Here is a 27,546-nt window from a genome sequence, read left to right on the forward strand (position 1 = left end):
TTTGACATTGAGAAGTGGAAATGCGGACAAAGCCTTCAGGGTCACTTATAAACAGTCCTTGTGAGAAACGCAGTGACACAAGCTTGTTTATTAAACAACAATTCTTACATCTGTCTTAAAAGCTTTCATAGATTTGTATAGGATGTTGATTGTACACCCGTTTCTGTTGTTTTTGCTCATGGTTATAGCTTTGTTAGAGCACAAACATAACAAATGAGGACAAAGCTATTCAAAGTCAGTATGAAACGGAAGTAGCGATAATTGTGACATATCCGAGTTAAAAGGCTTCTCGAACAAGAAACAAAAAAAAATATTTTCTATTGATTTTGTTCATATGAAATGGAGTGTAGTTTGACAGGTTCTATGTTTTATGGAGACTTTCCATAGACGAAGGATTTTTATACTGAACAAACTATATGCACAAACACAACCCTTACAGAAAACTTTCTGCATTTTTACATTTTCCAAAAAACTTAATTTGGAGACATCATATAATTTTCCTCATGGGGGAGACCATAGACTGTAAAAAAAAAAAAGATGGACGATGCCCCTTCACTCTTTGTGCGGCACGGGGAGACCAGAGACGTTAAATATGTTTTCCAACGGCTGGGAGAGACAGGTCGGAGTAATGGGCGTGTCGAAAGGTGACTTTCTCCAACAGAAACTGACCCCACACCCTGACAGACAGCTTTCGCGACCAACGATAAATACCTTTCGGCACGCCCATTAGTCAAATATGCATTCGGCAGATATCCACACTTGGTGACAAAAAATCTTAACAAGGTCAAAATAAAAAATGACTGCTATTACTATACTTGTGTGGACATTTTGTCCCTATAAAGTCGTAGGGAATACCATGATCTCTCTTCTCACATACTCTCTGTGAACACAATTTGATCCTGAATAGTTCTGTTACAACAAACCACAAATTAACTATTCAGAATATCGTAGTCGCACATTCCCACATTCACATAAAACTATAAAAGCAAGGATAATTAGTTTTCTTCTTGGTGTTACCACCCCCTTGTGGTAAAGGCTGCAAAACAATTGCTTAAAACACATTTTCTTCAGACATATTTAAAAATAATAATAATAATTCAACCCAACAGTTGCATGTCGTTGGTTTCTTTTTTATTTATCAGTCATCTACAACTCACTTTTCAAAAGCATCAGCCAATGTACTGGTACCAAGAAACACAAACCAGGACATGTTCATCCCATTACAACATTTGCATATCCAGTTCAATCTCAGGTCAATAACTTTCATACACACTCCACATAGCACTCCAAACAACACTGATCTGAATAGACATACAAACACCTGCAGGAGCTCACACACACACACATACATACAGCTTTTGGAAATAGCCTGATATATAAACAGTTGAAGTAAACAATACCATACAGAAAAGTATTAAGAAAAAAATAAGTCAAACGTTCCCTGTAAGTGACATCACATACATAAACACTGCAAACACAAAAGCAAAAATGGACAGATCAAGCAAAAATGGTACAACCATATTTGGATTTTAAAAAAAGAAAGAAAAGGTCCCTACTTTCTCAGAGTTACATCTGCATTACTGAAATGAGAGAGGTGCCAAGTTCAGACGGTTACATCTAAAAAATAAAATAATTAAATTAAATTTTGGGGAGAAAAATGTAACAGATTTTATGTTGAATCACACACACACAAAAAAAAAACATAATTGTTGCATCACATACAATTTTTACATAAAATATTATCCTATACAAAAAAAAGGTAAAATTTAAAATTGAACACTTAACCATATTAATACTGAAAAAAGCTCCAATAATGTATTTTCTTATTTGGAATCTATGAGGGATCTACAATGATGAAAATGAATGGCAAATAAAAGTAACAGTAGTTAAAAGACTACATTTATAACCTATAACTTAAACTAAATTTTAGGAAAGAAACATGAGTGAGAGGAATAGAAATGAGAACCACGAGGAGGATTTCCAGAATCCATTTCAAGAGCTTGCCAGCTTCATTGATTCAAAACACTTCCTGAAAGGACTATTTTAGCATGTTATCAATGTCACCAACATGTACCAGCATGAGAACAAACACAAGCAAACGTTTAAACCCAAGCTCTGATTTGATTGGTCTACAGTAGCTGCCATTTTTGGATCTGAAATGGCGTTTGTTTTTAGCATCTTCCTGTTCATGTAACATTCAAGTGACATGTTCTGTCTGATCTAGAAAGAGGACCTCAATATTACCTCCTTCTCGTGGACTTAAAACTCAACGTACATCTTGGTATCAGATGTCATTTTAGATGTCAAGGGGTCAAGCGTCAGAAAACAAACAAACAAAAAAGCCAAAGAACTATATCAGAGTTCAGTTTTCTCCTGATTAAGAGCAACTTTCTTCTGAATCTCCTCCTCATCTGAGGTGTATCCAGCTTCTTCGGTTTTCCGCTTTTTGGTGTTGTGAAGCTTGGACTTTTCCTTCTTCTTCTTCTTCGCCTTCTTTTCCTTTTTCTGCCCATCCTCGCTGTCTTTACCCTTCTTCTTTTTGCCCTTCTTTTTCTTCTTGTCCTCTGCGATAGCTGCCGTGTCTCCCTTTCTCCCAGCCCATGTCTCTTTAAGACAGTCTGCAGAGAGAGTCAGAGGCACAGTTCCGATCTTTATAATGGCGGCCAGCGCTGTTATTAGCAACAAGTGATCAAATCAGAGCTTTGTGTTCGGGAAGTGATGTCTTTTTCTGGCAGATCTATATTGGTTGCTATAGCAATGACATAAGAGCCAGCACAATGCCAAATTAATCATTAATCTTCCATAACAGGAAGCAACGAGCTGGTGATATGAAGACAGCTGATAATTTGTATTCTGACCACAACTGTATAAATGACGATTAATAGTCTACCCAAAAATGAATATTCTGGCACCATTTACTCATCCAAAGAAGATCCTACTCATCCAACTCCAAAGACATTTTGAAGAATGTTGGTAACCAAACAGTTTTATTCCCATTGACTTTCATTGTATTTTTTGTGCATACAATGGAAGTCAATGGGAACCAAAACTGTTTGGTTACCAACATTCTTCAAAATATTTGATCATGTTCCACAGAAGACAGAAAGTCATACAGGTTTGGAACAACATGTAGATGAGTAAATGAAATTTTGGGTGTACTATCCCTTTAATGCATCTTTGCTGAATAAAAGTATTTCTTTGCCAAGTGTTTTTTTTTTTTTTTTTTTTAAGTCTTGTCCATTTAGTTGTACAAGCGGGCGCACAGGACACCAGCTGAAGCTGCTATACGCTTTAGAGTACGTCATTTACTATTTCTTCTCCTGTGGCCTTGAGTAACTGTCTGATTCTTCCCAGAAACAACGGCTCTTAAAACCGGTGCCGATAAAGGAGATCAAGAGTTTGAGTCTGTAAGAAGTCATAATATTATGTCTAGTGCAGTTTAACTGTTAAGTGGGTATGTGATGAAGTAAAGCAGCTGTTAGTTTCACATTACCAGTGTCTTGTCCTTTCAGCACATGTTTTTCACACAGGTACGTGGTGAGATCTTCCTCCTGGCTGCCTTTATACCAGTCTTCAATGACATCTTCATACTTCTCTACCATCACATCACACTGAGGGAAGAAAACACACATCTCTTACTGGGGCATATCCGATCTCTCATTTACCTGGACATATACGGCAAACATGCATTTACACAGATTGTTTTATACACTTAACTTAACCACTAATATAATAATAATATAAAACAAAATACAATACAATATGCATACCGGTACATACAAACCGAAGACATCAGAAATATATACAATATACAAAGAATATTGTATATATACATTTTTATTCTTAAAAATATTAACTTTTATATACATTTTTATATTTAAAAAAAGAATAAATGTTTTAATCTTACAGTTAAATCCGGCCTCTAGTTCATAACCGCCAGAGGAGAACTGGCCCCCGACTGAGCCTGGGTTCTCCCAAGGTTTTTTTTTTTTCTCCATTAGGTCACCTGATGGAGTTATAGGTCACCATTAGGTCACCTGATGGAGTTATAGGTCACCATTAGGTCACCTGATGGAGTTATAGGTCACCATTAGGTCACCTGATGGAGTTATAGGTCACCATTAGGTCACCTGATGGAGTTATAGGTCACCATTAGGTCACCTGATGGAGTTATAGGTCACCATTAGGTCACCTGATGGAGTTATAGGTCACCATTAGGTCACCTGATGGAGTTATAGGTCACCATTAGGTCACCTGATGGAGTTATAGGTCACCATTAGGTCACCTGATGGAGTTATAGGTCACCATTAGGTCACCTGATGGAGTTATAGGTCACCATTAGGTCACCTGATGGAGTTTTTCGTTTCCTTGCCACTGTTGCCTTTGGCTTGCTCAGTTGGGGATATTCAATTAATTAATCAATGAATAATACTATTGATTAGCATTACCAAACATGGACGTTTTATTATTATTTTATTTTAATACTGTGAAGCTGCTTTGATACAATCTGTATTGTGAAAAGCGCTATACAAATATTCTTGACTTGACTTGAATATAAAAGAGTTTATCTTTTTTAATCAATTTGTTTATCTTAGGAGAAAAGAACAGCATACCAGTTTGGAGCAGTATTATAAAGAAATGTATATACATACATACAGTATAAATGTTGTGTATATATATATATATATATATATATATATATATATACACACACACCCAAATACTGTATATATGGGTCAAAACACAATTGTGGTCTCAGCTTGATGGCTTGTTTTGTGTTGTACTGTGTTTTGTTTTGACCCATATACACACTTAATGTTTTGAAAGAAGTCTCTTGCTCACCAAGGCGGCATTAAAAAAAAACACACAGTAAAACCAGTAAAATATTATTACAACAATTTTAGATCACTGTTTATAATGACTTTATAATCTTTATAAATGTCTTTATTGCCACTTTATGACAATTTAATAATTCAACATTTCTGAATAAAAGTATTCATAATAAACTAAAAACACTTTTGTACAGTAATGTATATATATATATATATAAAATAAGATTTTCAGCATGATTCACATTAATGGCAAGATTTAATCCACTGAAAACCCTAATTATTACGATCTCCCAGTCACTCGCACCTGTTTTTTGAGGTCAGCCACTTCTGCACTGGTCTCATTCCACAGTTCAAAGGGAATGTCCATGACCACCTTCACGCCTTTATTAACCAGGTTATGTAAGGTAGAGAATGTCTCAGACATACCCTGAGCAGAGAAAGAGAAATTATCAGATCTCACCGGCACATAACACATCACAGCATAGATATTACAGTAAAATAATTCACAATCTCAACATCACATACTGTACATCCCTCCATTTACTAGATTATCAGTTAAAGAAACCTTTTGACACTACATTTATGGCATTCGTGATATGAAATGTGATCATTTATCATTGGCACTGCAATTTGGTGCATTCAATTTTCATTCATTCACAACCTTTCACTCTACAACTAAGTCTTAGTCACTCAAGATAGTTCAACAGTTGTTAATAATTCAGTAAGAGCACTTAAGTTGTGGTGCAAAAACATAAAGGTGGTAGAGCATGTAGTAGCCGACCTTTGCGAAGCGATTGCTGCCATCTCTCTCTTTGTGTAGATTGTACTGCATAATCCTTGAGCAAACGTTCTCCATCACCTCTATGAAACGAATATCACTGAAAAGCAAAAGACAGCAACAGATGTTGCTCAACTCACACTGCATCTAAATACAGTATGCACATGTCCACTAGACCAGATGCCTCATTATTTAGCTTAAAATCATGGTTTGCATTAAAAACACTTACGATTTGACATATTTGATTGGCGGTGCACCTTTATCATCCAGGAAACGGTAGTTGGTTTCAATCACTTCTTTTGTTTTGCCAGTCTCTTCGAATGCAGACTTCATCTCAATACTCACAAATTTGCACACTATACAAACATATAGACCATATTTAGAAGACCGAAGAGGAACAGAAAGCTGCTGTGTCTCAAAACCTAGTGCACTGCCTACATAGACTGCACTGTTGGTCATTATAGGCCCATTCAAACGTTATGCAGTCTAGGTAGGGAGCACACTAGGTTTTGAGACACCAAGTAAGGTCCATTGAAAAGGGGAATATGCTGCTTAATACCAATACAATACTTTAAGTTATTTATAATAATAATTAGAATTCATTAATCATTAGATATGTATAGTACAACATATTATATCACATATAGTAAGACAGGTAAAATAAATAATATGGAATATCAATTACTTCAATATTCAGACAGTTTACCGTTTTTAGAAATTTAAATGATTCGAGTGATCTCTTTCGATTTAAAGCTGTTATGAAATAAAAAACTAAGTAGACTGCTATTTATACACACATGAACCTCTGAAATGAGTCTAAAACAGATCGTATACCTCTTATATTATGTCAAATATGTGTGTGCGATTGCATTCAAGCATGATTTTATTAAGAATTGAAAATTGGTGTTGAAACGCAGAAAAGATCATGATGTATTTAAAATCTAAATATTATAAATAAGGACAGTTTACCTTCACATTTATCTGGCAGATGCACCCACTCATCGTCCCCGCTTTTTTTAGCAGCTGCTGCACTTACGAGAAATAACACGACGCAGGTAAAAACATTCATTTTTGTTAGTGGCAAATATTTACAATGAGCAATACTAAAATACCGGACATGCTTATTTAACTAGCCGCTATTTCCACTGAAGCTTTCACTTCCGCTGTGGCAGGTTGACGCAGATACTGAGCGGAGTGGACCAATCACGGACGGCGAAGTGGCGTGAGCGAGCCAATGAAAAACGTGGGTGGGGTCGACCATATGTATTCTTGCATGAGAGATGTTTATGACAGAATGTCTTGACATATCTTTAACAGTAAGTTAATTTAAAGAAAGAAAGAAATTGTACGTGTTCTTAAATGTGCTAGAAATTATCTTATGCAGGTCAGGTTCTAGAACAATACAACTAAACCAAAATCTAATCTAAATTAAACTACCAGAGTATTTGTGCAATGGGTGTACGCAACCACTAGAGGGCATCGCATTCCACATAATTAGATTTTCCACAGGAACGAAAAATTGCACTCATAAATTAGCATGTCATGTGTTTGCAGTGTTTAATAATCTTACCCCTGCCAAAGACCCGTAGGAACATTTTCTCTGACATTTACAAGTGTCCCTCATTTGCAGAGGATGTCAGCTTCGTTTTTCCTATTCCGCCTACAAAGTTCATGGTAAATATGTGTACAAATAAAATGTTCTCATTTAAGTGCGTTGTTTATTTGCCTTTATACAATAAACATTTTTAGTATTGTGTTGGGTGGCCACTTGATGTCTAACGCAAAAAATAATAATAATAATTGAGTCCAAAGTGAAAGTTAAGAACCTCTGTCCTACATTAAATAATTGTACGTTCATAAATTTTTTTATACATGCATGTTGCACGTGCAAAGTCCAGCTTGATTTAACACCTTGGAACACAATCAAGTCAATACTACACTTCTCACCTCAGTGACTGAATGTGCTGATTAATAAAGGTAATTAAAATGTAAGGCAAAAGTGCTGACACAACTACTGTACCATGGTGTTTGCATGGACCCCTCAGGAAAGCATTGAATATTTGCACAGTATAGGTACTTGTTTTGTTACATAACACCAAAACTCTGTTCTCAATTTACTGTACATCTTAGAGCCAGGAAAAAGGCTCTAAGGCTCTAATCAACATTTATTGTCAGGAAATGGCAAGAAACCAAAGACATCACCAGGGTTATTTAGCTTTATTGAATCTGCATATTCAGCATTCCCTTGAGTTCAGTTTCTGGCTGTCAGAACTACTTTTTATCTTCATAGTATGTTCACACATTTCCAAGGAAAAGTAGAAACTTGTAAGAATCATACAAGAGTAGCATGTATTTCATTCAAGTGTTTACATAAGCATTTACAGCGCCTTGACAAAAGTAATCAGGCCTTGACCAATTCTGTCATGTTACTGGATTTCACAGTCCCACATTGCAGTTGTGCCCATTTCACAGCACCAAAACTAAATGTTTAAAATGTGACATTGTTTTGTTGCATTTAATCCCTATATTGTAATATTTTGGAACCTTTTTACAGCTATGACAGTGTCACTCGGAAATGTTTAAATAGCGTAATTTTGATAATTTCTGCCCCCAAACCAAAGTTTATTCCTATTTTTCAACATATAACAATGACAAATTAAAATCACTTCTAAATAGAAGTGACTATTGTCATATTTATAACTCAGTAAAGTATCAGAGCTGGTTAAATGACTGAATATTTTTGCAAGGCACTGTACATGGTTCATCAGCATTCATCATCGCAGAGCAGGGGGATGTCTTATTCGATGCATCTCCCCCATACCTGATTATAATAATATACTAATTAATATTCACATACAGTAAAAAGTAAGCAGTCGAAGAAAAGAAAAAAACAGCTCCGAAAACATTATAATAGTATAATCTATAAATAATGTCTGTCTATACTAAAACAGTCTTGAAATTAAATCATTTGTACATGCTATTCAAAATACAAAAATAAGATTTCAGTCATGTTAGATTAGCATAACTTCAGCCCTCCGGGTGCATACACACGTAACGTCACACTATGATGTGCACGTATCATAGCACTAAAGTGAGAAACCTTCACCGGGTGAGTGCCAGCGGCTCACTGATCAGTTACTGAGAAGAAAACTATTCAAACCTGTTCCACCGAGAGCATCATGTCCTTAAACGTTCACTGTAAGTCCATATCAGATGTGTTTCTTGCTCAAGTACACTTTCCAATGAGAACTTTCTATGAAAATTAAATACATGACCTGACAATGCTTCCAGTGCACATTGCTGATATAGTGTATTGACTGGTGTGGTTTAGGGTTTACGTCAACATGAAATGGCACACGCAAACAATTTTTCTTATGTAAAGTGACATTTTTGAGTGAAATAGGATATTCAATGTTAAAAAAAAAAATGTAGTGTGGGACTCAAGTCCACCATTCCCCAAAGTATCCAATTAGTAATGCTTTGCTAATCAATCAATCAATCAATCAATCATGTGATGCTATTGGCATACATTTCTTTCAATTTTAACTTTAATCGACATTAAATTGATGCACTAACAATTAGATAAAAAGATGTTATAACATCTAATTCATAGCCTGCACAGTCTACGTGACATCAACCAAAAAGACAAGTCGTTTTAGTGGCGGAGCAGGTTATTACATTTTGATTTATAATATTTGTATCTTTGGAATAACATGCATTGATGCATCATACACAATACAACCAGAAAAAATCTTAACCCTCATGTTGTGTTCGGGTCATTTTGACCTGGAGAGGATTTTCTTTTCACAAAAATGTTATTTATCGCATTAGAATAAAACTTACTGACTTCACTCGCACAGCGTATAACTACTTCCCAATTTTTGGGGGATAATTTTTTTACTTTTTTGGAGATTTTTCCCCGCCACCTTGTTACACACCTGTGGTATTACACTTGTACAAAATGGAACAAAGCCACACTTGTGGTGTTCCCGGTCAAAAATGACCGGCATACAAAAAATAGCTTATAAATCTCTCGTTATGCTATATCATCACCAAATATTGGATTCAATCTTTTTCTCAACTTGATTTATTTCAATTAGCACAGGTTTTGTATTTATTTTTTGATACTGACTGATTTTTGGGTGAACTATCCCTTTAATGATATGATGTAATGAAGACACAAAAATGAGTCCAGTTTGTCTGCTTTGCTGATTATGGCACTTTCTGAATCTCTGTCATCCATCGTTTTATTTACTCACCATATCTGTCTTGTAAATGACTTTCGATTTGGTTAAATCTCAGAGAGAAATGAAAAATATTGCAGCAGCAAACAAAAGAACAAACAAGAATCGGTTGTTGTTAAGGTAATAGTTATTGATATCATCACTGTTATTGTTATTATCAAAGTGCTGTACAGTACAGACTAGCAATACTATAGCTGTGTGGTCACCGAATCGTCCTGTTCCGATACCCAGCGGGACGAGTCTGGCGTTCGTCCGCCGCAGGGCCCGACCAGCCCCTGGAACACGTCCTCGTTCGAGTCCAGGAGGCGGGAGCTGGAGGCGGAGAAACTGGAAGCACAGTGCAGGGAAGAAGGTGGAGACAGAGGTCCTAATGTCAGTAAAACATCCCTCCCGTTAGCTCTCTGTCTGGTTGGCATTGCAACGCTGTCGCCCTCGTTTAAAGCGGCCACGTCCACCTGATTAAGGTTGGTCTCGCTGCGGGTGACCGGACCGTCGCCTCTGGTGAAGCCCAAGTCCTGCCAGGCCCCCGGCGGGTGAAGCAATCCATCTGAGATAGTGTATGTTGCAGCAGTGACACCTGCGGCCTGCGGGATGTGGCTGCCCATGCGTGAGAACAGCAGCCCGAGCCGTCTGAAGGAGTTCTTCTTGGAACTAGAGAAGCGTGAAAAGCGCCTCCAAGTCCGTGAAAGTGCAGGTCTTGCTGGAGCCACCGAGGACAGGGAAGAGGAGGGCGAGGGATTCTTCCTCAGTCCGTTGATCTTTGGTTTAACTTCCCTGTACGCAGACGATGCTGCCGCCGCCGTCGTCTCCGTCGTGGTGTCCTCCATTCCGGAGATGGAGCGGAAAAGGGCGGAGACTCCGTACGACGGATCTGAAGGCGTAATGGTTTTGAAAGAGACGCCTTTGGCCCCGATGCTGCTCCCGTCGCTGTGGTAACAGGCCTCGCCGTCGTCGCTGGCCTCGTCTCGAAGCGTGGCCTCGCTGCTCGAGGAATAGTTCCGCCGGGGCGGCTTTCGGTTACCGAGAAGGTCCAAAACTTCGTAGCGAAAGCTGGAAATGTCCTGTTTCAGCTCCTACAGCAGAGTATTACAGAATTACATGACGCATTCGAAAAATATCCTCATTTTAGCACAACAGAATCCAAGATTCTTACATGATACATGACTAAATTAAATCACTACTAGTCATATTCAATGTTAGTATTCTGGTGAACTGTTTTTAGAAAGCAGATTTGGCGTGGTTCGAGGAAGAAAACTAAAATCAAGGCACTGTCATGGATTGATTGCTTTATAACTTGAAATAAAAACATCCTGTATGTATATCATTGTAAAAAAACCATCTGTGAATTTTATGGTAAAAAATGGCAGCTGTGGTTGCCAGAACTTTACTGTAAAAAAATTGGTAGCAACATTTTAGGTTTTACAGATTTACCTTAAATTTACTGTAAAAAACATATTTCATTAACTGATATAATGTAAATGGTAACGCTTTAGTTTGAGGAACACATATTCACCATCATTAACTATGACTTTTCCCTCAATAAACTCCTAATTACTGCTGCTTATTAATCGTTTTTATGGTTAAGTTTAGGTATTAGGTATAGGATTAAGGGATGTAGAATATCATGCAGAATAAGGTATTAATATGTGCTTTATAAGTACTAATAAACAGCCAATTTGCAAGTAATATGCAAGCTAATAAGCAAGTTACTAGTGTTAATAGTGAGAATTGATCCCCAAACTAAAGTGTGACCACGTTAATATACAAAAGTGCAAAAATCTGTCTTGCATAATATACTGACAACCACCTTAGAAATAGAGAAAGCCACATGATGAGTCAAAATAGCTTTTCCACGACCTGAGGTAAATATTAATTTCCAAAACTTTTTTAGCAAAAAATGTACAGTAAAATTATATAATTTTTCCCTTTAGATAATAGTCTATCACTGTGTATTGTAAGGAAAGTACCATTACTGTTAACCAATAAACAGGTTTTTCACTTTTAAAATAGTGATCATAATATATATTTCACATTTTTCAAGTTTTTATCAAGTGTGCTATTGTAGTGTTAGTGTAATACGTGTGCTAGTGTACCAAAAATGTTTGTTACATGACCATTCGCTAAAGTAACAATTGTGAATATAGATAATAATAATTGGGAAAAAAACAGGATGATGCCCAGATTTTCTAGAAACACTGGAGCATTTGAAGAATGATTATTTGTGACAGTTTTTTTTGTTGTTAGTGAGCATCCATTCCCTAATGTCTATGCAAGATTAATAGAGAGCAGTCAGTTTCATAAGCACCTTAAAATTCTCCTCTGTCAGCCCTTCGTTTGTCTTAGCGTTGCGGATCATGGACGCCACGTACCTCTTCACTAGACTACGGATGACCTCCTGAGGGGTTGAAGGAGAACAAGAGAAAGCAAGCAATCACACAGAACTCCCTAATCTTATTAATCTGGAAACGTACAGCTGGATCGTTGGTGTGACATTGCAAGGAAAAATTGAGATGGGGAAAAACAAAGCCAGAGGCGACGTGATGTAATGCAATTACACGCACAATGTTGTTTTCTTGCATATGTGTGTAATTGCAGAGCTTTATCTGCTGGCATACCTGATAATGCTGATTCTGTATCAGCCTGTCAGCATGCTTTTCCTAAAAGGAGAAACAAATATTCACACTGGGTAATTGAGCTCGTTGACTAATCAAATACATGCCACTTCTTTATTTGTTTGTTGGATAATTATTCAATTAAATTCCAGGGTCATTCACAATAAACTGTGGCATGTGTGCGCTACGTGTCCCAATCACTTACAATTGACATTAGCACTAAAGTTTAAATGAATTATAATATAATATAATGAATCTGAATTAAATACATTTATAAATTCATTATATATAATTTAGTGTAGATTACAGATTTAATTCGATTTGTCACTCAATATGCATGTTCACATTCGTCATTTCTACATTTGAATGGTGTTGAATAGTAAACCATACATTTGCTGTAGTTTTTGCATATTATTTCCCTTTGTACTTTCTGTCTAACAACTGTACTGTTGTAAATCGTTTCCCTACTGTACTTTGATGATTGTAAATTTAGGGTCCAAAAAAGAAAAGAAAATTAAGTTTCTGTTACCACTATGTTTGCATTTATATCGGCCTCACCAATATTCATTTCACACTTCAGTTAGAATATTTTTTAGCATAGGAGAGGGTTGATAAACACACAATACCATTCAAAAGTTTTGCTGACTTTTTTTGTAAGATTTTTTACAGAAGTAAGAATTTGTCCAGTAACAAAGACTTCACTCATTTGATTAAGTAAAAACAGAAATAATGTGAAATATTATTAATAATATGCAAAGCTGTATTTTCAGCATCATTACTCCGGTCTTCAGAGTCACATGGTCCTTCATAAATCATTATAATATGCCTATTTGATACTCAAGAAACATTTCTGATTATTATCAATGTTGAAAACCGTTTTGCTGCTTAGTATTTTTGTGAAAACTGCTTTTTTTCAGGATTGGTTGATGTTCATGAAAGCTCACAAGAACAGCATTTATTTGAAATAGAAATCTTTTGGGTTACACTTTATTTTAAGGTGTCTTTGTTACACTGTAAATATACATTTAAGTACTGAGTAATATTAAGCAACTACATATCTAAGGTTTAAGCAATAATAATTTAGCAACTGCATGTAACATAACAATGACACTGTAAAATAAAGTGTTACCTTCTTTTGTTACATTATGAATGTCTTTACTGTCACTTTTAATGCATTCTTGCTGAATAAAAGTATACTTTTATTTCATTTTTTATTGTACTGACCCCAAACTTTTAAACAGTAGTGTACATCCTGAACTGTGATGATTAAAAATGACAGTGTGACACTTTTTCTGTCTTTCGATGCTGTTGACATTCAGGCTGCTGCATATTTTCACAAAAAAAGTTGGATAGCAAAAAGACACAGTATCTATGGAAACAAAGAAACAATCTTGGGTGTATATCAACACTTTCACATCCACAATGAGTGGATTAATCAAAATGTTCAAATGCTATTTAAATGTAAATTCTCATGTGCAGCCCTAGAATGCTTGTGCAGTGTATCGAGATGTATTTATCCAGCAGATGCTTTTTCAATTGGATATTCGCACACTCTGAAGACCAGGGCAAAATGTGATGCACATGCAGAAAAAGGCATTCTGATATTGCAGTATGAGCTGTAAAAGATCTTTAATATTCTTATCAGATATTGCAGGAGAGCCGCTCTCCTCTTAGCTCTACATGTAGGCAGCTTTATATAATGATCAAGGTTTGATCCCAGCACAGCAATCCCAGCAAACATGTGGGAGAGAGTTTTGAGTGAGTGTGCTTCGGTTGTGTGTGTGTGTGTGTGTGTGTGTGTGTGCGCGCGCGCGTGAATGACAGTGTGAAAAAGAGAAAGAGAGAGAGAGTGCATGAGCATCTGTATTGATGCAGACCAATAAAGGCCGTGCAGAGAGATGGATTTGTAATAAAAGTGCATCAGGTGGAACAAGAGAGGTTATATTCGAAACAGAGATGACGAAAGTCCCGGGAGTTTCGAGGGAAGTTGCATGGCAACACAGGAGGTTAAACTCCAGACAGACTTGGGCCATGTTACACCTCATTACATCATCAAAGGAGACATACAAACTTGTTGAATAAAGGAATCTTCCTTCATAGAAGTTTAATTAATTCACATGAAACTCCACTGGCTCAATTGAAATGAAATTTGTTACGAATCTGGCCACTCTGAATGAAAGCAGCATTTGGAGTTCGGGGGGAGGGGGGCTGACAAACTGATTGTGATGTCAAAAAAAGGCAAAGACCTGTCTCATGAATATTAATTAGGTCATGCTGACGTTGCTAGGTAACCTTCCTGGTTATCTAACTTGATTAATATTCATGTACCAAGCCTTTGCCATAGTAGCCCTACAAAAATGGGTATTTCAGATAAAATGCAGCTGACCTGCAATGTGACATGCTAAAAACTATGTTGCCAAATTCTTTTATAAGAATTATATCCAAGCTGTTTTCTTGACCTCATATTAATTGATAGACCACACCAAATAATTGTACTTTTAAAAATGTATACAAGACCATTTAAATGGTACTACTAAAGACAAGAAGTAATGGTGGCCAATTTTCAGTTAAAATATACAATACCTGGAATACAATATTTTTATTGGATGCATAACATTGAGCAAAAAGTGACAGTAAAGACATTTAAAATGGTACAAAAGATTTATATCTCAAATAAATGCTGTTCTTTTGAATTTTCTATTGATCAAAGAATTTATCAAGGTTTCCACAAAAATATTGAGCTGTTTTCAACATTGATAATAATAATAAATGCTTCTTGAGAAGGAAATCAGCATATTAAAATGATTTCTGAAGAATCATGTGACACTGAAGATTGGAGTAATGATGCTGAAAATTCAGCTTTGCCATCACAGGAATAAATTACATTTTAAAATATATTGAAATAGAAAACAGTTATTTTAAATTCTAATAATATTTAACAATATTACTGTTTAACTGTATTTTTGATCAAATAAAGGCAGCCTTGGTGAGCAGAAGAGACTTCTTTCGTCTTACTGACACCAAACTTTTGAACGGTAATGTATGTACTTTCCCTTAGTTAAGATGAATGTATATTTGAACCTCAAGTCTTAATGTTAATACAAAAAGAAAGCAACCCAATGAGTGTATATGCACTGCAGTTTGCGGTGTTGTAGACATACAACACTGACATCACTGACTTAATTGGAAGATCAAGGTTTGAAGCAGAGTTTTTGATCTGATGTTGATTTGAATGTGCTCGATTTTTTAAGTTGTTGTCTTTCTCAAAGTCAAATGTTTTTACATGTACACTATTTCTTTCTCCCAGTGATACCTGGTAATGCATGATGATACCAGTCTAAATACAATTACTGCAGCCCACTATGTGTCAAAAAACCAATAGTTCAAAAGCAATAAAAATGTAAATGAGCTGTTTTAGCATTCAACATGCTGATATATGTGTGTGGCCGTGCTGTTAGTCACTGTAATGGGTAATCAGTCACACAATGAGCCGGCTGCATTGTGCTTAAAGTGTCATTTAGACCACAACCACTTGATCAGATTCAGATGAAATCACAGAGAGACGTTTAAATTAATTCAGGGTTTTTCTTTACCGTAAACTCCTTCAGATTGTCATGTTTATGGGGGATTTCTTCAGGCGGAGCAGTCTCCGACCCGCAGAGCCGCCCGTGTACCCACAGACACAGGTACCAGAAGGACTTAGGACTGGGGACTATATTGAACGGTGGAGGGAGTGTCCCACCCTCATCAAAGTAACTCATCCACAGCTTGGTCCGAGCAAACTTCCATTCGATGTCAGCATGGTCCTGAGGCACAGTAACAAAGGATGATGGGTGCTTCCAAGTCAAAAAGTTTGAGAACTACTGATATAATATATAATAAAACAAATGAATATTTATATCACACAGTATATTATATTTAAAAAAAACAATGAATGACAATTTGTGATGATATACAGTACACTACCGTTAAAAAGTTTGGGGTTGTAAAGGTTACATTTTTTTAAAACCCGAGAATGGATTAAACTGATCAAAAGCGACAATAAGGGCATTTACAAAATATTTATACATTTCAAATAAATGTTTCTTTTGAACTTTCTATGGATCAAAGGATAAAATCAACATATTAGAATGAGTGATCATGTGACACTGACTAGACTAATTCACATTTGCCATCACAGGAATAAATTACATTTTAAAATATATTGAAGCGGAAAGCAGTGTAATAATATTTCACAATATTATTTTATTATTTTTGATTAAATAAATGCAGCCTTGGTGAGAAGAAGAACAACATAGGCTATGATAAAAACAACAACCCATAAACCAAACCATAAACTTTTAAATGGTAGTGAACACATATTGAAACGACTACATCTCTCGTATTCGATCCTCTCTAAGTCAGCAGGACTGAAACTGTGTATTTCTGGCCTTTGGATTATTGTGCGCAGTACTCACGGCGATCAGCTGGTAGGAGTTGTTCATCATAGCGATGAGCATGTTGAGGAGAACCACCAGTGAGATGACGTTGTAGGTGCCGAACATGGTGGCTCCAACAAACTCAGTAAACTCGTGCCGAGCCTTCACATTGGTTACATAAAGATTCAAGAGGCCAAATATCGACCAGAACAGAGACTGGAGTGTCTCAAATAACCTGAAAGATTAAGGGAAAAAAGGCAAGAAAGAAAGAAACATAATTAGGAATATTGTGCAACATCATCATCACAGATGCGTTAAGGACGGGCCAGAGAAGATCACAAAGCTCCAGGGGTAAACAGTTCGTTAGGAAATAATGTGAAATGGATCAAGTTAATAATGTGTGCGAATGACTGTAAATGTGAGAGATTATGACTTGGAGAGATAGGGGCATACAAAAAACATACAAACAATAAAACGTGAAATTATGTTCCCATATTCTAAATGTACATGTTAGTAAATATACATAAAAAGTATTGGACACTTCAAATGGTCACACATTTTGTTAATTATGCTTAAACTGCAAAAAAATATGCTTACAATGCTTAATGCTTACATATATATATATATATATTGGTAACACTTTACAATAAGGTTCATTAGTTAACATTAGTTAACTACATTAGTTAACGTTAACTAATAATGAACTGCACTTATACAGCATTTATTCATCTTTGTTAATGTTAATTTCGACATTTACTAATACTTTATTAAAATCTTGTTAACATGAGTTAATGCACTGTGAAGTAACATGAACTAACAATGAACAGCTTTATTCATATTAACTAACATTAACAAAGATTCATAAATACTGTAACAAATGTATTGTTCATGTTAGTTAATACATTAAATAATGCTTAATAAATGAACCTTATTGTAAAGTGTTACCTATATATTGTATATAAATATAAATCAGTGTTTAAATCCATTGCTATAACAGTTGCATTTAGAAAGTTTAAATTCATCTTCATCGCACTGACAGTCTGAAAATGTATTTGAAATTTAATGAATCTCACAAATTGAAGGTTTCCACACAAACATGCACACAATCAGACATGAGGAATAACCCAGCTAGACGCTATAATACTGCAATGCACAGCATCAAAAGTTTCAGAAGGCAATGTCTGAGTCTTTGAAGTCCCATAAAAAAATATTTTAATGTTCATAACATACTTCTTGCTGCATTTAATTCCCAACAGCAGTGGCAGCCCTGACTCACTTTGTGCCCATGGCCAAAAAACAAACAATAAAAATATAAACACGTGATAGTTTGTAGTGTATACTTCCCCAGGTAAATGGCGCACATGTACATGGATGTAAAAGAAAACGGCACTTGTCGAACAAGGCCTTCTTCTATTGCACCAAGATCAGTTCCAACGCTCATGTGACCATTGTAGGGCTTTTGGCTGTGGACAGCGGTCATCATAGTGACCAGGAGCAACACACTAGGCTTGCCATTTCAGAAATGTTATGACCCAGTCGTCTAACCATAAAGATTTGGCCCTTGTCAAAGTAGTTGCTTAGATCTTTATTCATCGTATATACAATATACTGTATATATATATAGCCTACATATATACAGTATATGTGAAGAGGCAAGTGACCTCCGCAGGGCATCGATATATCTGTGTGAATAGTGGTGTCCATTTTGATCACAAGGCTGTAAAATTTAGAAGGCTATATCCATGATTTATTTTTGCTACATTCATATAATAAATGAAAAAAAAATAAAGCGTGTCCATGCAGCACCTAAACCACATGACTGCCGTGACAGACCTGCCGTGGCAGAGCCCTAATGGAGGCACACAGGTTTGCCTCAAGCACCTCACTGACTTGTCAGAGATAGTGACATAACAACTGGCAGCCCACTAGAGCCAGCAGCTCTGCACATCCTGTGCCGGTTCAGCCGACATTTGGCATTTCAAGCTTTCCAATTCAAAGGCCAAAATAATACAGAGAAGACATGAATATTTTTTTTAGTGTACTGTGAGTAAGACCTGTCCTCAGAAATGTTTTTTGCTGCTATGCACTGCAAAAATAATAATATTAATAATAATAATTTTAATATCAAAACATCCATAAAAACAAGATACATTTACTTTTTAAAGGGTAACTAAACCCCTGGTCAGAGCCTAACTCCACCCACTGGCAATATTTGAAAAATGCTGGAAAGATAGGCAGAGCCCAGCAGAGATGGGCAAAAATGTAAAAAAAAATGGTGTAATCGTTTACAATTACAGTCTTATATTCTGTAATTTTAGAGATTTTTAAATGTTTCTAAATAATATTAGACACAAATATTCTCACAAAAAATCTCCTCCTCTGCAGCACGAGCTCGTGCTAGGGGCGTGGCTAGTGAGCCGTTGTGAGCCTATTGGATGTTGTGGTGCCGTGTGACGTGTGATGGCCGCCACAACATCCAATAGGAACATTCAACTGCAGTTGCCACCGTTCAACCTGAAGAGGGCAGCACTCAGACGTTTTTACACCATATATTGTAGAATTAAAACACTTTATACCCAAATGTCAAAACATTTACTCGAATCAATGAACAGCATTAATAAAGCTAATCTTACAGATCATTAACTAAAAAAAAGTTGTTTCATGGTTTAGTTACCCTTTAAAATTTATTCTTGTTTTCAGAGAATAAATCTTGAATCAAGTTGATTTTTCTTAGCCTATTGAGAAATTGTTCTTTTTTCCCAATATGGTCTCAGATTAAAAATGCCAATAGTGCAAGTTTTACTGGTAAAGCAGACAAAATACTGATTAATAAAAACGTGTCTCTTTGAAAGGCCCAAGCCGTATGGGATGTCAAAGACTTTAATCTGTGAAGGGGAGTCTCTGTGACTGAACCTCAGAAAACACCACAGGACGCCTGGAGGAGCTTGTGCTGCTTCAGATGTGATATGAGTTGAGGGATTTGATATCTCGGTGTGGTAATGCCACATACAGCTCATATGCAGCTGCAGGCAAAAAAACAGTATTCTGATGGAAATGCAAGAAAATCCCATGACGTTTCAACAACATGCTCATGTTTTTTTTATGTTTCAGGTGTTTATGTTACACAGAGCAGCTGCAGTTTTCTAAAAGACAGCACAGATTTATCTTGTTTCTCAACGCTTGCTCTCAAATATTCATGAGGTGATTCTTGAATTTATTGTGTTATTGTGCAGTGGTGGATGATTGTGCAGTTATCGATGTGATCAACAAATCACTGGAAAAGCAAGAGGTCTTGATGAATATTCAGAAGCAGCATCAGCATTGACTGAGCCTGACCTGGAGCTGCAGTGCAGGGAAGGATGAATGTATGTTGTAAACAAACAGTGTTGAGTAAGCTTCCTTCAAACAACATTTTGACTACATAGTGCTAATAAAATGTAGTTAACTACATTGAAGCTATGGGGGCCAATAGAGTGCTGCAGGATGACATATTTTTGTACTTGTGGTTTCATTGTCCTGAAGTCAATGGGTTTTTTGAATGGATTTTTTGGTTAAATGCCTGAAACAAAGTCTGTTTTTAACAAACGCTCAAATAAGGTGTTTTTAACATACGCTCAAGATATGTTTATGTTTTATCCTATGGCATAAAATACATCAGTAATACATCCTTGTGATTTTTTTAAGCTTTTACTAGTCATGAAGAAAGCGGTTGTTAACAAATGGCTAAATGGGACCAACCCTATCTGAGGGTTGTCCACCACTGAAAATATCATTAAAAACCACGCTGCGTATTGTAAATAATATAATGATATATACTTAAAATAATAGTGTAAGTAAGTAGTGAAACAATACAAACGCAAACAGAGCAAAAAAAAGAGTTTAAAGTTTAGAAACATTTTGAGTCCCCCCTCCCTTGCTTCACAGTGCTTTGGTCCACTGCCTGCTTTCCCCATTTGTATGGGGTTTTCCCTCAAAATTGGGCTACGTTTACACTGGTTCAAGTGTTGAAACATGGTGAAGAGACCCCAATAACGCGATATGTACCTCCCAGAATCTGATTTTTACCAGAGAAACCCTGCCAAAAAGCTTGGATTTTACTCCCCAGAACGCGATTGTCAAGCATTGTTTATCCACTTTAAACATCGGGTGAAGTGATTCTTTTCTCTTTAATACAGATGATGCTGAGTCATTAATCAATTAGTCATGAAAAAAAAATTATGATATCCAATGTATTTTTCCACAAGTCCGCTATGCTAGCGATTATAATGGCGATAAGTCTATGTGTGAACAATTTGTGTTGGGTTTTGCTCAATATGATGTTAAGTGGCAGATCAGTGGGCTTGCTGCAGTTGAATATCTAAGTAAGAGCCGTCCTCTGTCCCAGGCGAAAACTAAAATACTATGTGGGGGACACTAATAATTTAATAATTGTAAGTGGCTTACCTCTGTGCACACATATCTTTTACAAGTACAATTTTGGCTGTATTATTTGTGTCCCCTACAAAAATAGCTCTTGAGCAATTTTGTTTATTGTCCTTCCAAATGTTAGATGAAATTAATGCTAATGCTACTAATACTCAACTAATACTCTAATAAGAGTTAGTATATGTACTGTACGTGCAACGTTACTTATAGTCAAGAGAATGTGTGGTCCCACTTTATATTAAAGGGGTCATGACATGGTTTTTTTTATTTTATTATTATGTTCCCTTAGGTGCAATTATAGTATTACTATAGTTTTTTTTACAAAAAACTTTTAAAATGTAGTGATTTATGACCTTTTCCCACCCTGTTTCTCATCCTCTGATTCAAACAGTCTGTTTTGGGGGTGTTTCCCCTTTAAGAGTTCAGTGTTAACGCCCACTGTTATGATTGGCTAACGTCAGTGCCTATGCATCAATTATTAACGCCCCCAGCCAGAACGTTTGCGGATTCGGCGTAACTGTTTAGTAGCGGCTGATGCATGCGAAGCGATGGCTCTTGCAATGATAAAACCTTATTATGTTTGAGCCAGAATCAGAGGAAAATGAACCATCACCACAACAACGAAGACTGGATCAGCCCGTGTCCACATGGAAAGTGAAACTATTTTGAATTAATAAAAAAAAATTAACCCGAGACACTTGAAAACGGATTATTGTTGCATAATTATCCTATAGCTTCATTTGCTAACAGTTTAACATTATTTAACTAATTCCAATGAAATGATAGGGTGTACCACGGACAAAAATGCATGCACAGGCCATATTTGAAGATGCAGCATTGATAAAGGCAACATTTTTAATTTTCTATCACATGTAGGCCTACTAGAAAGGCGACATATTTTCAAGATTCTCTTATACAAATGTGTTTATATTAGCCTTGGTAAAAAGTAAGTTTGCGTCGTCGTTATCGAGCCCAGAATAGTCGGCACGGACTTATCTTTGAGCAACCGTTTTCTGGCACAGCCAAGCATCATATTGGGATTTTTTCCTCAAAACAGTCATCCTTAATTGTATAGAACACTGCCGTGACTGGGACGTCCGCAAAATATAAAGTGCATCCATTTTTCCCTGACGACTGGATCTTTCAGCGTATTTAAAAAGTAGTTTAAAGTTTTAAATACATTACTTACAGTTTGCGTCGTCGTTGTTGAGCCCAGAATAGACGGCACGGACTTATCTTTGAGCAACAGTTTTCTGGCAAAGCTCAAAACAGTCATCCTTAAAATGTATAGAACAAACGCTTAAACTAACACTGCCGTGACTGGGACGTCCGCAAAAAATAAAGTGCATCCATTTTTCCCTGACGACTGGATCTTTCTGCAGCGTATTCAAAGATGTTGTTTGTCCACAGCCAGGAACAGCACATCTGCGGCATCGTACTTTCCCTGTACACAGACAGACCCACTCGCTCTCCGTCGACTGAACACTTGTGAGGCGCGCGGCGCGCGGGCGCGACAATGATACGAAATGAGCGTAGCTGTCTTGGGCTGGAGGCGGTCATATGCAAACGCTGGTACGTCACTTCGTACCGTGACGTCACTTCTTACCATGGATCCAGAACGAGCTGTATTTAGAGCTTGATTAAATAAATGATTCGTTTATAATGGGGAGGACGTCTTAAGCTATGAAACTTGCAGGACGTTTTAATGGTACGAAGACCTCTTATATACCAAAAGATCAAGGCAAATTTGGTTTCTCATGTCATGACCCCTTTAAGTGGCTTTAACTACTATGTACTTACATAGAAAAAGAAGTACAATGTACTTATTGGGCCCTATCTTGCACCCAGCGCAATTGACTTTGAACACCGACGCATATCATTCCTATTTTGTACCCGCGCACAGCTGACTTTTCCCTCCACAGACGCACATCGGTAAATTAGGGAATGAACTTGCGCTCGCGGGGGCGGTTCAGCGAAAAGAGGAGGCGTGTTCCGGCGCAAAACTTCCCTGGTGCTATTTTCCAGTTTTAGAAAGCAATTGCGCCACTGACCAGAAAAAAAAACAGTCTAAAGACAGTGGCGCGTTGCGCGTTAGTGATATGGTATGTTAAGGGCGCGTGCTTGGCCATAATGTAGCGTGTTAACGCGCATACACTTTGATTCTCTAATCTAAACAGACGCAGCAGTTTTCATTTTTGCAAATCATACATTATTACAAGGAAAAATATTAACACACGAGGGAAATCATTGTTGTGTCCGTGAAGATGTGAAAAAGATCAATCTAGATTTAGAAAAGAAAAAAAATCTAGATTAGGCTACACATTTACCTGAATTATACGCCTGTTTAACCGAAGCTAATTTGGGTGGGTTTCTCCCATCATCCCCAATGTCAGTTCTCTGTGTTTTACGGTCCTGACGAGAACGTCGGTCTCCTCGGCTGTGAACCGCTCCTGGTGTGCGCTGGCAAATCCGCCGTTATAATAGCGATCCGCCATGGAACAAGCGCGCCGTCTCTTAGAGGGAATGTGAGATGACGCTCTGATTGGTTTATTTCACGTTACGCCCAAACCACACCTATGAATAATGAAGCTACTTCAGACCAACCCCTTTTAGATTTGCGCCAGGCGCAAGAGTCATTTATCCCGCCGGGAAAATAGCAACAGCGCCGGGATCCGCCCACAAAGTTACTTGCGCTTTTTACACTTGCATTTCAGATCGTTAAAATAGGGCCCATTGTGTTCATGTTGTATTGTAAAATACTTTTTCTGCTATTGAGGTGTGATACGGGTAAGGTTAGGGACAGGTGTGCTGGTATGGTTAAGTTTAAGGGTGGTTTAATGTGTAAGGGAGGGTCAACAGTGTAATTACAAATGTAATAACATAAATTAATTACCGCTGTATTTTTTAAATAAAAGTGCAATGTAAAAACAAATATGTACACAATAAGTCCATTGTATCAAATTATTAATTTCAATGTAAAAACATAGTAGTTAAAGCCACTTAATATAAAGTGGGACCGAATGGGTTAAAGGGACCATCACTATAAAGCGACACCAGAATCATACATTTTTGTTGGTCACAGAGTTTATATTCTGCAATAATCCAAAAGTAAAAATGTAAAAATCCCATTGTGAACCAGGGTGATGATAACTTCTGGGTTGTCTGATAAAAATATGTCATCACTGCAGCACTATATATTTAAAAGGGCCTCCTATATCTTTTTAAATATGTAACATAAAATGATACATAACAAGTAAATTTACACTAAATACCACAAATAGAATTAGAAAACCTCTCAGTTCATATATAACATAGTGATAAAGTACAGAACTACAAAATGATTGAAATAGAAACGGGAACTCTATTTTGTACATCACTTCAAAAAGAAGTAAAATGCTGCACAGGATTTATTGCAGGGACAATAATTAATCTGTGACTGATTCAAACAAACTGGTTCACTAAAGAACTAAAAGAACTAAATAACACAACAAACGGATGACATAGGGAGGGATAAAGAAATATGAAGATGCTAGCCCGGTCATAAAAGCTGACAAACTCACGTAGAGAACGCATTGTTCTGTTTCTCGCAGCGGATCCCCTTGCAGTGGTTGGGTTCGTCTGCTGCCTCGGTCTCGTAGTAGAAGTACAGCTGGTTGAGTCCATTGGCAAAGGCCAGCAGCACAAGACAGTAGATGAAGAGGAACTTGAGGATGTCCAGCAACATGCGGCCCAGAGAAATCTGCAGTGGGCCCAGATGAGAGTTGGCTGTGAAGAGGGAGATGAGCCGAAGCGAGCTGAAGATGTTAGCAATGGCAAATAAAGCCTCAGCGATCAGCGTCGGATGCCACATCTCCCATTCCTCTCGTGGACGAGAACTGTTATACTGGAGAGAACATAAAAACATTCAGAAATATTGCTAATTATTTCATGATTTAGTTTCAGCGTTAGAAGGGATTCTAGCTACGCAAACATGATGCAAAAGTACTGCAAGAATGCATGTTACATACACTGCCGTTCAAACGTTTGGGGTTGGTAAGATTTTTTAAAGAAGTCTCTTATGCTCACCAAGTCTGCATTTATTTGATCAAAAATCAACAGCTTTTTTATTAACTAATATTTTAAAATGTAATTTATTCCTGTGATGGCAAAGCTGTATTTTCAGCATCATTACTCCAGTCCAGTGTCACATGATCCTTCAGAAATCATTCTAATATGCTGATTTGTAGCTCAAGAAACATTTAATATTATTATTATCAGTGTGGTAAATGGTTGCCTGGTTAATATTTTTTGAATGGTAGTGTATGTACAATGGGACCATCCTTACAGTTGGTTGGCCAAGAGTTTCCATATTTGTGTAGAGTCCATTTTTAGCCTTATTCACATACTGTAACACCCACAGTCCAGCATAGCAGGTGCTAAATGCACTGGTATAGCGCTGCATCATGCATATTTAAATGAATTGCCAAGTCACTGTCATTTGTTTCTGGGCAAATAAGCCTCCTTTTTATGCAAATGTGGCTCAATGGATCGAATTCCCAAACATGAACGGATTGGCTTATTTGCCTGATGCAGTTAACGCTGCGCTATTACCACCTGCACAAGCTGACAGTAATTGTATTTAAAAAGTATGTTTGTGTACATGTTCTAGTGATTGTGGCAGCAGTAATTCATGATCATGATAAATCATGATCAAAAGATGGAGAGCAAAAGACGTGCTGTGTAGTCGAGCAATATTTAGCCATTTTAAAGAGCCTAGATTGCAATGGTGAAGCACTGCAAAGAAAAAAATTGAAATGCAAATTGCAATCAGCACTAATTTTGTGGGCGTGTTTGCACCATTACCTGATTTGCATAATTCCTTGAGTTAATCAGGTGCTGTAACAATACAGACAACAGATGCAAATGACACAACACTATCATCAGGTTCAAATCATCAATTCTTTCTAGAATGTTTTGAAATGGTCTGATAAAGAACAAATGGACATTTTTAATGCGGCAACTACAGATCCATTGGTTTTTGTTTTTGTATTGTTTTTCCAGGCAGTTGAGTCAACAGTCTAAAAGGTTCTTGGACATTTCCTGAGCTTTTGCCTTGCACAACTTGAGGGCGGAACAAGACGGCTTCTTCCCTCTGCACCATCCTTCAATTCCATGTTTCAGTGGGCAGAGAAATAAGGCTGGCTTTTGAGTGCAAGGCATGGCCGAGCTCTTCTTGCTTTAAATTCTGCTCTCTACTGGGACTAAGACCACAATATTAACTGACTCATAAATTCACCCTCTATTCCCACGTTTTGAAATCATACTATAAAAATGATAATACATGTAGTCAGGAACATTCACAGAAACATTTATAGCTTTAAATGCATTTCTTGAGAACATGTCCAAATGCAAAACAGAACATAAATTATATGGCTTGGACCAGTGGATTTCTCATCTCACAAATGTACACACACACACACACACACACACACACTCACACACACACACACACACGCGCACGCGCACGCACACGCACACACACACACACACACGCACACACACGCACACACACGCACACACACACACACACACACACAGTAAGGGACTCGTGTGGGCTGAAACCCTTCCATGCAGGGTGACTAACACAGCTGCAGATGGTCATGGAGTCTGGAGTGTGTCTGTGTGCATGTGCTCGCATGCATTCGAGTATGAGCGAGGATGACTGAACCGAGAGCAAAACAATTAAGGGAGGAGCTCACCTTGACATAAGCAACGATCTTTAAAGAAATAGTGGCCAAATACAGAGAATTCATAGCAAAGTCCATCAGGTTCCACCAGTCATGGACGTACTCATTAAAACCTCCGTCCCACATCTCCTTAATCTCAGCCCATATGAAGCCTATGTGCAAAACACACAAACATATAGGAATAAACTTGGGATGCAATATATCAGTTATTGAAAAACACTTTAATTTATCATATCGGTTGATATAACTGTATATACATAATATTGGATAATATTGCATAAATAATTGTGCATGCATGCTCATTTCCCCTATATTTACATTTAGATTAAACTGGATTAATATTTCGATTGTCCAGTTTAGACCTACTAACTACAAGTAACTTTGTAACTACATGCCAACTAACTCAAATTAAAGTATTAGTATACTGTCTGCTTAATATCTGCTAACACTATATTTTAACAACATGTCAACTTATTCTTCTTACCTGAATCCTAACACCTGACAGTCTACT

At 37.0% G+C, this 27,546-nt stretch overlaps 2 protein-coding genes across 7 annotated transcripts in view; both read right to left on the reverse strand.

Annotated features, from left to right (window-relative positions):
- Nucleotides 1-856: 856 nt before the first annotated feature.
- On the reverse strand, nucleotides 857-6,801 carry cnpy3 (canopy FGF signaling regulator 3). The gene is made up of 6 exons (XM_079614966.1): nucleotides 6,580-6,801; nucleotides 5,840-5,966; nucleotides 5,614-5,710; nucleotides 5,137-5,259; nucleotides 3,494-3,611; nucleotides 857-2,618 (listed from the first exon to the last, which is right to left on the reverse strand). The coding sequence occupies exons 1-6, from the start codon at nucleotides 6,677-6,679 to the stop codon at nucleotides 2,356-2,358; spliced, it is 828 nt and encodes a 275-aa protein (XP_079471092.1). The 5' UTR covers nucleotides 6,680-6,801; the 3' UTR covers nucleotides 857-2,355.
- A 3,097-nt stretch (nucleotides 6,802-9,898) lies between these two features.
- The window catches only part of trpc5a (transient receptor potential cation channel, subfamily C, member 5a), a 68,928-nt gene continuing 51,280 nt past the window's right edge, over nucleotides 9,899-27,546 (reverse strand). For 5 of the 6 annotated variants that reach the window (XM_079614946.1, XM_079614944.1, XM_079614947.1 and 2 more), the window contains 8 exons: nucleotides 27,048-27,187; nucleotides 26,152-26,184; nucleotides 24,870-25,192; nucleotides 16,924-17,119; nucleotides 16,060-16,272; nucleotides 12,470-12,511; nucleotides 12,160-12,249; nucleotides 9,899-10,927 (listed from right to left, as the gene is read on the reverse strand). In XM_079614946.1, the coding sequence (XP_079471072.1) occupies nucleotides 10,043-10,927; nucleotides 12,160-12,249; nucleotides 12,470-12,511; nucleotides 16,060-16,272; nucleotides 16,924-17,119; nucleotides 24,870-25,192; nucleotides 26,152-26,184; nucleotides 27,048-27,187 (1,922 nt within the window). In that variant the 3' untranslated portion in view covers nucleotides 9,899-10,042. The remainder of the gene's footprint in view (nucleotides 10,928-12,159; nucleotides 12,250-12,469; nucleotides 12,512-16,059; nucleotides 16,273-16,923; nucleotides 17,120-24,869; nucleotides 25,193-26,151; nucleotides 26,185-27,047; nucleotides 27,188-27,546) is intronic. The other variant, XM_079614949.1, reaches the window with a different exon arrangement.

Source organism: Phoxinus phoxinus, assembly GCF_949152265.1.
Source record: "Phoxinus phoxinus genome assembly, chromosome: 6".
Classification (NCBI taxonomy): domain Eukaryota; kingdom Metazoa; phylum Chordata; class Actinopteri; order Cypriniformes; family Leuciscidae; genus Phoxinus; species Phoxinus phoxinus.

Excerpts from the sequence above, each read along its gene's own strand:
- cnpy3 (XM_079614966.1), bottom strand. The coding sequence starts at position 6,679 with ATGAATGTTTTTACCTGCGTCGTGTTATTTCTCGTAAGTGCAGCAGCT. Across the intron at positions 5,260-5,613 it reads GCAGCAATCGCTTCGCAAAG|GGTATGTCTGAGACATTCTC; the intron begins GTCGGCTACTAC and ends TTCTCTGCTCAG. Across the intron at positions 3,612-5,136 it reads TGGCTGACCTCAAAAAACAG|TGTGATGTGATGGTAGAGAA; the intron begins GTGCGAGTGACT and ends TTCTTCCCTCAG.